General features: G+C 43.9%; 1 protein-coding gene across 1 annotated transcript in view; it reads right to left on the bottom strand.

Annotated features, from left to right (window-relative positions):
• The window catches only part of espn (espin), a gene marked incomplete at both ends in the record, with an annotated part of 44,208 nt that extends 33,351 nt beyond the window's left edge, over positions 1-10,857 (bottom strand). Inside the window, 2 exons of the mRNA XM_080015800.1 lie at positions 8,911-9,104; positions 10,564-10,857. Coding sequence (XP_079871926.1) covers positions 8,911-9,104; positions 10,564-10,857 — 488 coding nt within the window. The remainder of the gene's footprint in view (positions 1-8,910; positions 9,105-10,563) is intronic.
• Between the last annotated feature and the right edge of the window lie 2,940 nt (positions 10,858-13,797).

Genomic DNA, 13,797 nt, shown 5'->3' with positions numbered 1-13,797 from the left:
TTGGATGGGATGGGGACCACACCATGAGTTTCTCTCCTTTTATACCTATATGCAGCCAATGACACAGAGGTATTCTTTGCAGCATGAGATGGTGCATTGTCATGCATGAAGATGATTTTGCTACGGAAGGCACGGTTCTTCTTTTTGTGCCATGGAAACTCTATATACTTTGCCGAGGTCATTTTCACACCTTTAGGGACCCTAAAGGGGCCTACCAGCTCTCTCCCCATGATTCCGGCCAAAAACATGACTCTGCCACCTCCTTGCTGACGTGGCAGCCTTGTTGGGACATGGTGGCCATCCACCAACCATCCACTACTCCATCCATCTGGACCATCCAGGGTTGCACGGCACTCATCAGCAAACAAGACTGTTTGAAAATTAGTCTTCCTGTATTTCTGGGCCCACTACAACCGTTTCTGCTTGTGGGCATTGGTTAGGAGTGGCCCAATAGTAGGTTTATGCACAACTGCAAGCCTCTGGAGGATCCTACACCTTGAGGTTCGTGGGACTCCAGAGGCACCAGCAGCTTTAAATACCTGTTTGCTGCTTTGTAACGCCATTTTAGCAGCTGCTCTCTTAATCCCATGAATTGTCTGGCAGAAACCTTCCTCATTATGTCTTTATCTGCACCAACCCATCTGTGCTCTGCATCAGCCACAAATCTCTTCACAGTACGATGATCACGCTTAGGTTTTCATGAAATATCTAATGTTTTCATACCTTGTCCAAGGCATTTCACTATTTGGGGCTTTTCGGCAGCAGAGAGATCCTTTTTCTTTCCCATATTGCTTGAAACCTGTGGCCTGCTTAATAATGTGGAACGTCCTTCTTAAGTAGTTTTCCTTTAAATGGGCTCACCTGGCAAACTAATTATCACAGGTGTCTGAGATTTATTTCAGTGATCCAAAGAGCCCTGAGACACAATACCATCCATGAGTTTAATTGAAAAACAAAAAATGTAATGTTTGACACTAAAATCCAATTTGCATAATCATTTGGAATGCTGAATAATAATTTTGAAAAAGTGTTAAGTGATTTCAGAAATAAAATATAAATATCAAATAAATATAAAAAATACAACTGAAATGAAAAAAATCTTCCAAGATTCTGTGAGAAGGGATGTTTAATGCGCTTGAGGAGCTCAGATACAAACTGTTTGGTCAGATTTGCTTTTTAAGCTTAAGACTTTTGGACTTTCAGTCAAGAGGGAGGCCTACTGACTGGCTTTGGTCGGCAGTCGGCTATAAAACAAATCAGAAAAAAAAAAATACAGCTTGACATTTTTGTGCTAAAGACAGACTAAAGTGGGCATGAATTCTACTTGAATAGACCTCAGAAGTGGCCGTGATAATGATGACGCAAATTAAGCTGGGTTTTTCTTTAAACTGCAATAAACAGACCATGAGAATTAAAAAGCTCGATATACACACACACAAAAATGAAAAGGCCTGGCTACACATTTTGCCATTATCCACCAAAGTGGAAAACTAGTTGTGACAAAAACCCAACGTGTTCACAGGGAAGCTATTCTTAGTAGTGCAGACAGTGAGAACAATGAGCCCAATCCAGCTACCCCTCGTTTTCAAAGGCCCTCGGCCCCTCCCCTGGGGACGCTCAGCCAATGTCCCAGATCCCTCAAGTCATAGCGGCAGGTGAACAAGTGCCCCCCCCCCCCGCCCAAATCCCATAACTCCATGCTTTATTTGGACGCTGACAAATGAGCAGCAAGTCTGCTAAGAGGATTATCACTCCAGTAGCTTTGCCCTCCTTCCTCAGAGCCGGGCAAAGTGTCGCGGAAAGCCGAGGGAGACAAGCCGAGGGAGACAGAGTGAGGTGAAGAGGAAAAGTAATGGACGAGACATAAGGGAAGAGTGAGATGGAAGCAGACAGGTTGATCGCAGGGAAGCAAACATGACCCTGGCCAGGATTTCGCCGAAAAGGTCGCAGGTCACATTAGTCTCAGCCCTGTATGTGCATGGAGGTACCGTCTGGCCTAAAGCAAACACTTTAAGCTGCCTGTTTATTTCTGGTTGAGGTGCTGGGGAACAACCAGTTTCACTGGCTTGGGACAGCTTTGGAACATGGTCTGGGCTTTTGGCAAACTCAGTGTCCAAGGTGAGAAAAAAGACAAATCAAAAAAAATTTAACCTCAAATGCCATTGAGGGAAAGGTTCGTAATAACAACAAGCACATCCTAAATATTCCAAAATAAGAGCATGAGTGGGGGAAGTAATTTGTGGATCTGTCATCAGGGAGTGGGCAGACAGATCCATTATTCATGAGTGTAACCCAAGTGGGCAGAGTTCACCTGAACGCGAGGGTCCATACAAGAGAGAGCCACGTAGGTGCGACATTCATTCCAACTACAAAGTCGAAAAAACAAGGACCAAACAGACGTCCACGTGATTTGCTTTGTTTGGACACAGATGATGCATAGAGCAAAAACAAAAGACGTCCAAAACCATGAATGCATTGTGAGCTTGGACCCTCTTCACTAAAGAGTTGCTTTTGGAGTGGAGGTGTAGGTTTCAAAGGGCTTGACAAAGAGGTTAGCGTTGTGTGACCACACGAATACAAAGTGCCACAAGGGGCGAGACTTTGTCACTCACTTTGTCACTCAAAGGGGGGAAAAAATAAATACTCCAAAGTAGCAGATATTTGATATATTTTCAGTTCATCTCTGATGAGTATTTCACCCCAGTAATTGTCCGTACACTGTTCTCTCCCCTACTCTCCCATGTACACTGCAACAGAGGCTAATGTTATCTTCATTACCTGCAAAGTAATTGATGTCACGCTAATGGTCTCCGTACCTGATAAGAGCTTGTTGCTTACTCAATGGCTTTTCCTTTCTAAATAATTAAAACTGCTGAAAGAGAAATTATACCTTGCAGAGTCCCACAATTCTATTCAAACAGCGACATGTGTTTCATCAAACATCCAGGTTTACGCTGGTCTTCGCTCCGAGACATCACTTTCTTTTCTCCATCAGTCGATTCTTTTTTCTGGTCACTTGAGGTGGTACAGGAATGTTTTTTCATCACGACGCTGCTCATTTTTGTGGATGTTCTGCCTGCCACACACCACCCGAGTGGCATTGTCAGGGCCCTCCGATGGAGAGACAGAGGCAGAGATTTTGCAAACACACCAATTTATTGGAGAGAGTGGCAAGATGTAACAAGCCAGGAGCAGGTGGGACATTAGGTGTTTATGCACAGCAGGTACTTTATCATAGTTCTAAGAATCTTTGGAGGAACCGTAGTTCTCAGAACGGTCTTCTTGAGGGACTTTTTTAGCTTCTACTAAAAGGCAGGGACTACCCAGCATAAGAGGAACCTTCAGTGACGTAAGTGCACGGTGATTAGTCCAGACATACAGTAAGTGCACAGTCCCTCGCCCCCGGCACACTGAGGACAGTCCACCCGGCCGAGTCGCATTGCTCTGTGTGGGGACCAGCCCACGTACCCTCAGCGGTAATAAAAAAAACAAAAACAATAATAAAAAAATAAAAAATAAATTGTATTTTCATTGTAGATGTATTTATTTCATTTTATTTCCCAACGTTAATTGAATGAAACACAAAAAAACCCTGCGATGTCCGGATGCCCATGTCCATGTCTGACAAAAGTCGGAACAAACTTTAAAATTACGTCTTGTAGATCTAATATGAGTGAAGATTCGGCAACTGGATTGCTTATTTCTCACCTCAAATTAGTTCAGAAACAGCTTTTAGTAGACTGATAAGGTGAAACACATGAAAATTTACTGTAAATTCAACGAGCCCGGAAGTGAAGCTAAAACCCCATTGGCTTACGTAACTTCAGCATACATACTACCAGTGCAAGCCCTTGAAGTTATCTAGTTCTCCGGGGACAGTTCCTAGTTCCCCTCAGGGAGTCCCCAGAACTATTCTGTGCGAAAAACACCTATTGTCATGACAGAGGCCCTCCCAGTGTGTGCGTGTGTGTGTGTGTGTGTGTGTGTGTGTGTGTGTGGAGATGGGTGATTTACCTGTTGCACGTTGATTGCTCTGACGAGCAACAGGCGTACAGCCCAATTACCTAGACCCAAGACAGGTGCGGCTGCTTAAACCACACCACCCCCACACCACACAGAGCTTTCGAGAGCTGCTTTATCCAATTTTCCGCAGCTGTCATTCACTTTCTCTGCTTACGCAATCTTTGCATTGTTGCAGGGAAAGGCAGACCCCACCACCATCACTGACAACACCATATAGACGAGCACATGCACAACGCAGATACATTCAATGTTGTACTGTATTGTTTGTATTGTGATAAAATCATCTCCCCCCCAAAAGTGCTTGTAACACAATGTCTTTCTCCAGCTCTCTGTTTATACCCTCAACTCCATGATTGGTTCACTAAAGTTCACCAAACCATTTAAGGCATTCTAAAGCATCTGTTATGTGTTTAAAACCCTTTTCCTGAGACTGAATAGGTCTCACATAAAAAAATCTGTCGGCCTTGAAAATAAATGTGTGCGATCCTATGTGCCATTGGTAAAAATACCCAAATGTAAATGGAAACCCATCACTGCACATGTGTATCTTTTTACTCCAACAAAGGCTTGCCCAGTCCATGTTTGTCCCCAAGTCCATGTTTGTCCCCAAGTCCATGTTTGTGAACTTGAGAAACTTGTCCTCAGTCCGAAAAACAATAGAAGCATGGATTGGTGTTGAAACCGGGGCACGGTAAAAAGCGACATCGTAAAAGTCCCAAAAGTGAATCGGCTAATCCAAATCGTAAGACCGGTGTTTTCCTCGAATAGCTCGTTTAACGTGTGCGAAGTGTGACTCTGTTACTAGAATGTAACGCCGTACAAGACAACCAACCCACCTCACAACCTCCTAGAGGAATTATGCCCGGTGCCAAATATCCTAATCTGTGCTAATTGATTGCATAACTCGCCCCCCGCCTCCCCCACTCCCATTCATACATTCAGCCCTTTGTATGCCATACGCTATCGCTGAGGACACAGCATGTTCGCCTGCTGGTTCTGTTGTTCTGCGGGATGGATGGATGGCTGAACAAACCCCCTGATTCAAGAGTGACCCATAAATCTGACAAACACTATCTGCAAGAGGATTTGCATCGGTGCCGTCTCAATTGTGGCCTTCAGGAGACAGCGATGGCTTAATGAGGAGCACATTGCAGGGCTCGGAAGAAACAATACTCCAGCGTGTTTGCGGTGGCACACACTCCGGTTCCCTTAACCTCATATCACACGCCTGTTTGCCTGGATTTTGCAAAAGAAGCCAGAAGCCCTAATGCTATTAGGAGGCCTTTGATTGGGAACACTTTCAACCGTTTTATGCGGGGAAAAGGTTGCAATGATACCAAAGCTCATTCTCTTTGGGATGCAAGGTAAACGGTGAAGAAAAAGAACATTCATCCGGAGCTAAAGCTAATTCTCCAAACCAGAAATGCCACAGAAACACAGACACTGTTGTCCGCCCCCCCTCGGCCTACTCGGGGGAACCTACTGTATTAGCCCACTACTCCTCAGTGTGGTTATGTATTCCAGGCGGTCATTCAATCCTCCTGAATTTCGAACCAATAACATTCACCAAACAGTCAAACTGACTCCATAAACTTCACGACAACATCCGCGTTGTGTAATAAACCTTGACACCAGGTTTCCATCTCCCTGTTGCCAAGTCTCTTTCTGAACAAAGGGCAGAGGAAGATGTCCGTCTATTCAAAACCTATTTGTTTGTTCTCATTAGCTTATCGCTGGTCTGTGCTGCTGTGCACCCTCGCCATGGAGACAGTGGTAAACAGTGGCATTGGGCGGAGCGGAGGACGGAGCTGCCGGGTCCCAGTGGGTCATTAAATTTTCAGCAGCTGTGTCCCTGTCTGGGGTGCAAGCCGACAAAATGGAGAGTTCTCCAGCTTTCAGGTGAACGCCACAACCACGTCCGCCAGCACCACGACCATGAACACGACCTCGCTGAACTGAAGCAACTGTCACCGAAGCCACTTTGCATGCCATGAGGGCTTAGTCGTAAATTAGGCGCAATTTTATTTCGCTCCATCGGTTTATGGCCATAATAGGCCATAAACCGATAGGTCTATTTGTAGCTGGCTGGGGCACACAACAGCACAAAGATCATCTGCAGCAGACCCAGAAGAAACTGATCCCTTTCCATGTCTTTATGACTGACATAGGTGATCATTAATGCAAAACCTAAAATGCGGTGAGACGCAGCAAATGACCGCAGGCCTGATTGCAACCCAGGCCGCTGCAGGCATTTCGCCAATATGGTACTCGTGCTTATCCAGTTAAGTCACCAGGAGACCCCTGACAGTATATCTAACTTTCCTTTAGCTGTCTAACTTGAATTTGTAGCTGTATCCAACACAGTATCATAACCATTTCTATGTGGAAGCCCTGCGTTGAAGAATGCAAATAAATGTGTTGTATCACTTTCAATGGGGAAGCTTCCATCAACAGCCATCTCCTTTTTAAACCTCATGTAGCGTACGATCGTAGTGTTGGAATAAGTGTAATCTGAGTGTTTGCAATGCACAATTTGAAGGAAAATAAGGCATTTCCTTGAGAAAGCATCCTGCCCTCGAAGCAATAGTAATATGACTTCCTGTGAATTAATTCCCAAGAGAGTATCGGGATCTGGGGAGATAAGACCCAGATCTTTTGTGACTCGGGGGTTTTTCTGTCATCACGTCAGATCTTCTTAGGCACACTGAAGAGTTATACAAGGCAAAAACAATTACATTTTATTTAAAACTTGGGCCCTTTAGCTATAATCAAGCAAACTGTGAGACACGATACAATAAATAACTAAATAATATGACCGTGACACAATAGGTTTCTTTTGAAATAACAGTGAATAGTGTTAAATAGGGAAGTAGTACGTTTAATTTACCTATGGAGAAGTAGTGTGATGGTAATTGTTCCTGTGTTACGTGCCTTGGGTACACCTTTGTAATCACGTTCTACATTTGGAGGATTTTCATTTCCATTTTGAGCACATTTTAACCATTTTTACACACTGAAGAATGTCCTTGCTGTTGTTTTGACAGAAAAAAATATCCAGAGGGATCCCTTCGGGCGTGGAGAAGCTACCATGTGACTAGAAGAAATTGACAAAGAAATTATATGTGGGTATACGGGCCACCCCATGAAGTAAACGTATCATCCATGAACAACCGTCAACCACAATGTGGGACTGAAGCTCAGTTCAGATGAAGCAGGAATCCATGCAGCAAAGAGCCCCAGGAAACCTTCCTGATGTAACTGAGGTGAAAGTGATATGACCTTAACTCTGCTCTGGCTATTTCCAGATGTACCTGTATCGAGTCTCGTCCCCGTGACCCAGTGGACGCACTGTTACATACGTGCGCTGTTCGTGAAGTGCTGCTGACTGACGAGGAATACTCAGTACTAAGGCCTTTGCCTGGTGCCCGTGGCAGCCACGGAGGCCATATGGCCCAGTGTGTTATCTCTCTGAGGCACAGGTCTTCTGACATAGCACCGATTACATTCATCTGGACCTAGTCTCTCACTCTCACACTCACACACACACACACACACACACACACACGATAAATAACTTCAATAAAGTTTTGTAAACCATCTCCTTTTTCTCCAATACAAATTTCCTTTTTTGTATTCTCTAAATACTGACTCTCTAAAAATGTCTGCGTAAAAACTTTAAACAAAAAACACCACGATGCATTTATTCATGTGCACAAATCTTTCTCACTGATGATGGAGAGAAACTACTTGGGGAAACAGAGAAATGCTTTGTCAACTGCTTTCACACACTTCTCATGCACAAATTGAAGAAATTAATCCAGCTAAGAGGTTATTTTGGAATGGATTTGAAAGCAAAGGGTTTTATATTGCTCCACACTGCCAAAAAAAAAAAAAAAAAAAGCAATCTGGAGATTTCTGGGAGCCAGCACATTAATAAGAATCCAATGAATAGGCACTGAGAAAAGTTGATGAATGAACAGGAAACCTCATGAAATACAAGCCTTTGAAATCGGATTGTTTGCATCACACTATCATAATTCTGTGGCGACAATCACATATTTGATTCACAACATTCTGCCATTTTCAATGACAAATAAAATGTGGAAAAATAACCTTGAGACTCCATTAATATCAAAGGAGGATGCATGTCTAGAGATGTTTTATTAGGTGGAGATTACAGCCTCCCTCCAGAATGTTTGAATTTTGAGACTTTATGTTTTTCTTTGGAATCCCCTCCCGTAATACATTAATTCTAGTCTGGGAAACAGACGAATCTGCGAGATCATGTTTCATTTGTTCTGCAGAATGTGACTGGCCACCCTCCCCATCAAACAGATTTCCATCTGACCTCGCCAGGGTCGGGCCAATCACAACCGTTTATCTAATATTGGGCGGGTTTGATAGGATGACAATGCAGAGGAGAGCTGTTGATGCACCTTACCAAGATGGCTGACGCTGATGTGAAAAGGTCTGTTGAATCCGCTATCGCCGTTGAGGCACCTTACCAAGATGGCTGCCACTGACATGGAACGGTCTGTTGAATTTGTTCTACAATCACCACAATAACCCTACACCCTAATTTCAAGCTGTTGTCAAATTTTAAAGCGATGAATATGATTAGCCAAGCTGGAACACCCATTCAGTGTGAAATAAAACCATTAGATTTACACGACTCTTCCACCAAAACGGATGACGCCTACAGAACATCTCCCTGTTTTTCAATGACAACAAAGACTGAAATGCCAATGGATACGGATGAGAACACAGACTACAATCTAGAGAACATAGATCACAGTTCTGTTGATAGTGGGACCCTCGTTGAGCCACTACAACCACTCTGCAGACGTCATGAGCAGCTTGCCGCCTGTTGAGACAGCGGGCTCTTACTGTGGGCTGTGCCCGAGTAGCAGGCGCAGAGAGGGAAGGTCTCCCTTGGCAGCAGCGTAGTGGATGGGAAGGGCCCCAGTGTCTGTGGTGGAGCCGGGGTCCGCCTCACTGCTCTTCAGCAGCCAGTCGGTGAGCTCGTGGTGACTGAAGCGAGACGCCAGGTGAAGAACAGTCGCACCGGAACTGTCCCGATCCTGCCGATCAAAGAGGAAGTAGCACAGCTGAAAATGGGTGCCAATTTAGATGTAACATATTAAACAGAGACACGGTAGACCCCTCATGGGGGGAACTGAATGGCTTCCTGTAAATACAGGGCACTGTTTACGCTAGGACTGATGTAAGATGACGAGAGCAGACTGACGGTACTGTAGCAATGGGAAGCACAATGCAAGTTGGGGTTTTGAGGTATTTGTACTTAATGCAAGTAGTTCCATTTTGGGGAAATTTTACTTCCACATGGGTAGGCTTCATCCACCACTGATACAATAGGAAGAAGGATCTAGGCATGTTATAGCAACTCACCCCACAATGATTGCATTCAGTCTCAGATAGATGGATAGATAGATAGATAGATAGATAGATAGATAGATAGATAGATAGATAGATAGATAGATAGATAGATAGATAGATAGATAGATAGATAGATAGATAGATAGATAGATAGATAGATTTCCGGTAGGGTGGACAGGAATCACCAATGTCCAGTTATTCCCACATGAAAAATCTGCATTTCTGATTGTAACAACTTCTGAAACCCTTTTTGCTTTCATTAGACCCAAACCTTTGCGAACGAAAGGCCCTCTTCTAAAATTACCACATTTTCTGGCTATTTCACCAGGTGTAAAAGGACTTTATTGTACAAAGCTTTACTGGCCGCCATGGCCTGGGAATTAGGTGGTTTAGTGAGGAAATGGAGCGCCAACAATTAGGTGAACATGTGACAGATTAAGGTAGTGCAGCAGCTGACCATGACATCTGAAAAGAAACTCTACTCTCTGCAATACATGGAGGCATGACCTGTACTCTTCTTTCAGATCATTTCTTACATCTAGTATGAAATGATTTGTGTTATACTGTATGGATGATGTTGTGTGGTATAGGTTGTAGATTTGTATTTTTAGCCATTGATAATATATATCTTTGCAGACCTTTCTACCATTTTGAGGTTGGCAGATGTATAATTTTATTTATATGGGTTTTAGAGGGTTTTGTTAGAGGAAGTCAGGGTTCCATGATCTGGTCAGCTAATAAGCTGATAGTTGATCTTGGTTTCAATAACAGATTTTTAGAGCAAGTCCAGAAGGAAACCTCCCCCCCATGACCATACGCTAGTAAATACCAATATTATTGAAACAAGTTGCACTTTAAAATGTTGCTTTAAATTGTCAGACGTATATTTTGTATAGTTGTTCTCAACTAAAAATGTATTCTTAATTTCGAAATCAATTACTATTTTGTAACCAATTACTATAATGACGATAAAAGTGGAACCGATGAGTATTTTTCTGCAGCGTGCCTCTGGATCAGGTATTTAAATGTCATAAATGTGTTATGTCATCAATCATGAAAGCGGTGGCAAAGATAAGATGACATGACATTACTTGATCTGGAAATTGGGGTTGTGCCAGATCGATAGAAAGAAGCCCAACTCACCGCCGGGCTGCAGCCCCCCTGGGTCAGCAGCCACTGCAGACAGGCCAGGTTGCCGGTGGCCGCTGCGTCGTGCGCCGGGCTGGCCCCGTTGCTGGCCGGGCTGTTGCCCCGCAGGCCGGCCTCCTCCACCAGGAAGCGCAGGCACGTCAGCCGGCCGGCCCGGGCGGCGTGGTGCACGGGAGACGCTCCGAGCGCATCCCGTAAGTCGTTGCTCAGGACCTTGGAGGCGAACTGGACCTTGAGGGTCTGCAGGTCCCCCTGCCGAGCGGCCAGCAGGGTCTTCTCCACCACCATAGCTGGTCTCCAACAAGCCCTGCGGTGGGTCCGCGGTGGTTCACCGTGCGAAGCGGGGATTCATTTGATATTTGATATTTGCACCGTGCAACACCTTCGCTCTTCTCCCACATAAACACGCACCCGGAGAGAAGAGGCGTTCAGGTCAGCTGGTCCGTGAAGCTCATAATAAACACGCTGGATGCAACACATGCATGTTTAATCCATGTCCATCCCTGTTTTTAGGAACAGTGTGAGCACCTGAGCTGCTCCCCTCTCCTGGACCCCGCGGTGCCGCTCACCTGTTGCACGGTCCTTTTTATTCCCTGGGTTTGTTTTTGTTTGTTTGTTTGTTTGTTTTTCGTTCCGTCTGTGTGCGTGAAGCCGCTGCGACGTGCGTAGAAGAGTATTCCTTGGTTGTTCTCCGTCACAGATGGCGACGTGGGACTCACCACTCGCTAAATAATCCATCAGGTGGAGGATCACCGCGTTGGTCTCTGGAGATTGGCTCGGTTAAAGGGGCAGCACACCCAAAACTCAGCACCCGGGGCGCTTCTTTTTTTTTTTTTTTTTTTTTATTGGGAATCAATAGTGAGTTATTGGATTTTGTGTTGGTCAAATTGAACAGTTTCACCGCCTGCAGCTTCATTATTGTCCCAATTTAGACTCCACTGGCAACTTTGAACTTACTAGAAATGACAAGGTCACGACAAGGTGCGTCCACCTGGCGGCTCTGTGTATAGCTGTTTCAGGGGTTCCCAAACTGTGGTCCGCGGCCCCCCTAGGGGTCCTCGAAAGATTTGTAGCAGCAAAACTGTTTTCTTTATTAATGTATTGTCTTTTGTATTATTAATTAATACATTATTTTTTGAATTAATACTTTTCGTCAGCAATGTTGATATATGTTAAACCACATGACAGTGTATTGCAGGCAGATAAATTGAGGAGGCTTTTACATTTCTTTTTTGAAGGGTGGAGGCGGGCATAAACGTTTTGGGAACCCCTGCTATATAAACGTGTTGTCAAGGTGTAGCCTACTTTTAAGACTAATAAGCCAATGAAGAGTTTAAATGTCTTGGACAAGACATTTGAGTAACAGCTGGGAAAGTAAACAGTTGTCTTTATCGACAAAAATAGTGTACCTTAAGCCCATTAACACAGACCTATTGAACAATTTTATAGGATATACCAGTGAATAATTCTGAACACTTTTTATATCAACAAACCTCAGTTTGATACGCATTGTGTCAGGGAGCCCATTTAATAAAATGCTGTGTCTAGGACCCCATTTTGACAAGATTTGTATTGTTAGATATATGATAGAAAGATACTTCAAAACAGTCATTGTTGTACATAGTCTAATGGTGCTAACGTCGAGTAAATTAAATTATGGTGAAGTTGAACTATTAATCAGTTCTGCTGTGGCCCCATGGAACTTGTGACAGACCCCCAGGGGGGGTCCCTGGACCCCACGTTGAGAACCACTGGAGTACACTAAACCCACTGTCATATAGCTGCTTGTCGAGCTAGATGAAGAATATGGAATCACAATATTATATCGGTAATATCAACCTGTCTGGTTGATCTATTAATCCATCCTATGTGTTAGCCCTAAAGGTTCAATTAAGCAATATTTAAACCAAAAAAAACCGCTTCACAGATCACATTGTGACATTTTTTGTTAATAATTAATTCGATTGTTTAGAATAAATCGGAAGAAAAGTCACTTCTTTGACGAAGAATAACATTTTGAAGGAGTCGTTTTGACTTTTTCTTTTAAATTCAATTGTGTACATTTTGCGTTGTATTACACGAGAGGCGATAAACGAATAATATGAAATTATCATCCGGCTTTATATAGCAAGTTGAATTATTTTGGAGTTTTTTTCCCATGTGTGTCCTTGCTGGGCACCAACAGGAAAATATATTCTTTCTGTAAAATACCAACCTATAAAGAGCTTTTTATATTGTACCCTTGTACCCTCCCGTAAAATATGACATACGATGCTCGGACTTCTACTCTGTGAGATAAGTACTGGAGGTCAGTTAAGGTAAGTTTCATTTAGGAGGATTTAAATGTATATTCAATACAACACAGACAAATAATTACATTATATAATTATAGAACTCTGAATGCGATTGTGGCACCGCCCCTTGCGGCCGCCTGTGCGAGCGCCTCTTGTCGATTACGCACATATTAGTATTAGTTTATAGAGCTTATTGTGCGTAATCGCCGGGTGTCGTGACATTTTACTGCATATACGTCTCACCGTATGTATATGTATGTGACAAATAATAACTTGAAGTTGAATCCACATCTCACAAGAAACTGGGATGTGTTGTATTGCAATACTCCCCATCACCAAACGGTGGCAGACAAGTGTTAGAGTCATAAAGGTATAAGGCTGCACCTGAGGAGGGCTGCAGCCACCATCTCTCCAGCCTCCAGTGGGCTCACCTGTGTGTGTGCCAGAACAAGGCACACAGGCCTAAATAAAGTCAGAAAAAGGACAAAAACACGACCTGGAATATTTTTTTCTGGAAGCAATTCCAGTACTTCACAGGCCAGTATCCACGCTTTTGTCTATATATAGACAAAAAAACCGCATAATTAATTAGATCTATCATAAAATACCTAAAATAACCAGATCTATGACAAGTTGCCAACGGTTTTTATTCACATCCTTCTAATTTATGATTTTCCCTATATTTGTATTTGGGTTGACATGGCAACAGCAGCAAGACAACGCCACCAGCAACAAGGTCAAACACCATCACTCCCTCTTACTTCATTCTCAAGGCGCGTTCCGCTCGAGCGCTTTCTACTGGGGTGGAGTGGGGGGTGGGGGTGGGGGTGGAGTGGGGGGGGGTGTGGTTGGTGGGGGTGGTGTCCCCCGGGGGGCCCGCGGCTCGTGCTCGGCGCGTGCTGCTCAGGCCCATCTGGTGCACATCGACTCAACT

The sequence above is a fragment of the Zeus faber genome (genome assembly GCF_960531495.2).
Source record: "Zeus faber genome assembly, chromosome: 15".
NCBI lineage: Eukaryota > Metazoa > Chordata > Actinopteri > Zeiformes > Zeidae > Zeus > Zeus faber.
The sequence above is the reverse complement of the archived record's forward strand: the minus strand, read 5'-3'. Positions and strand labels throughout refer to the sequence as shown.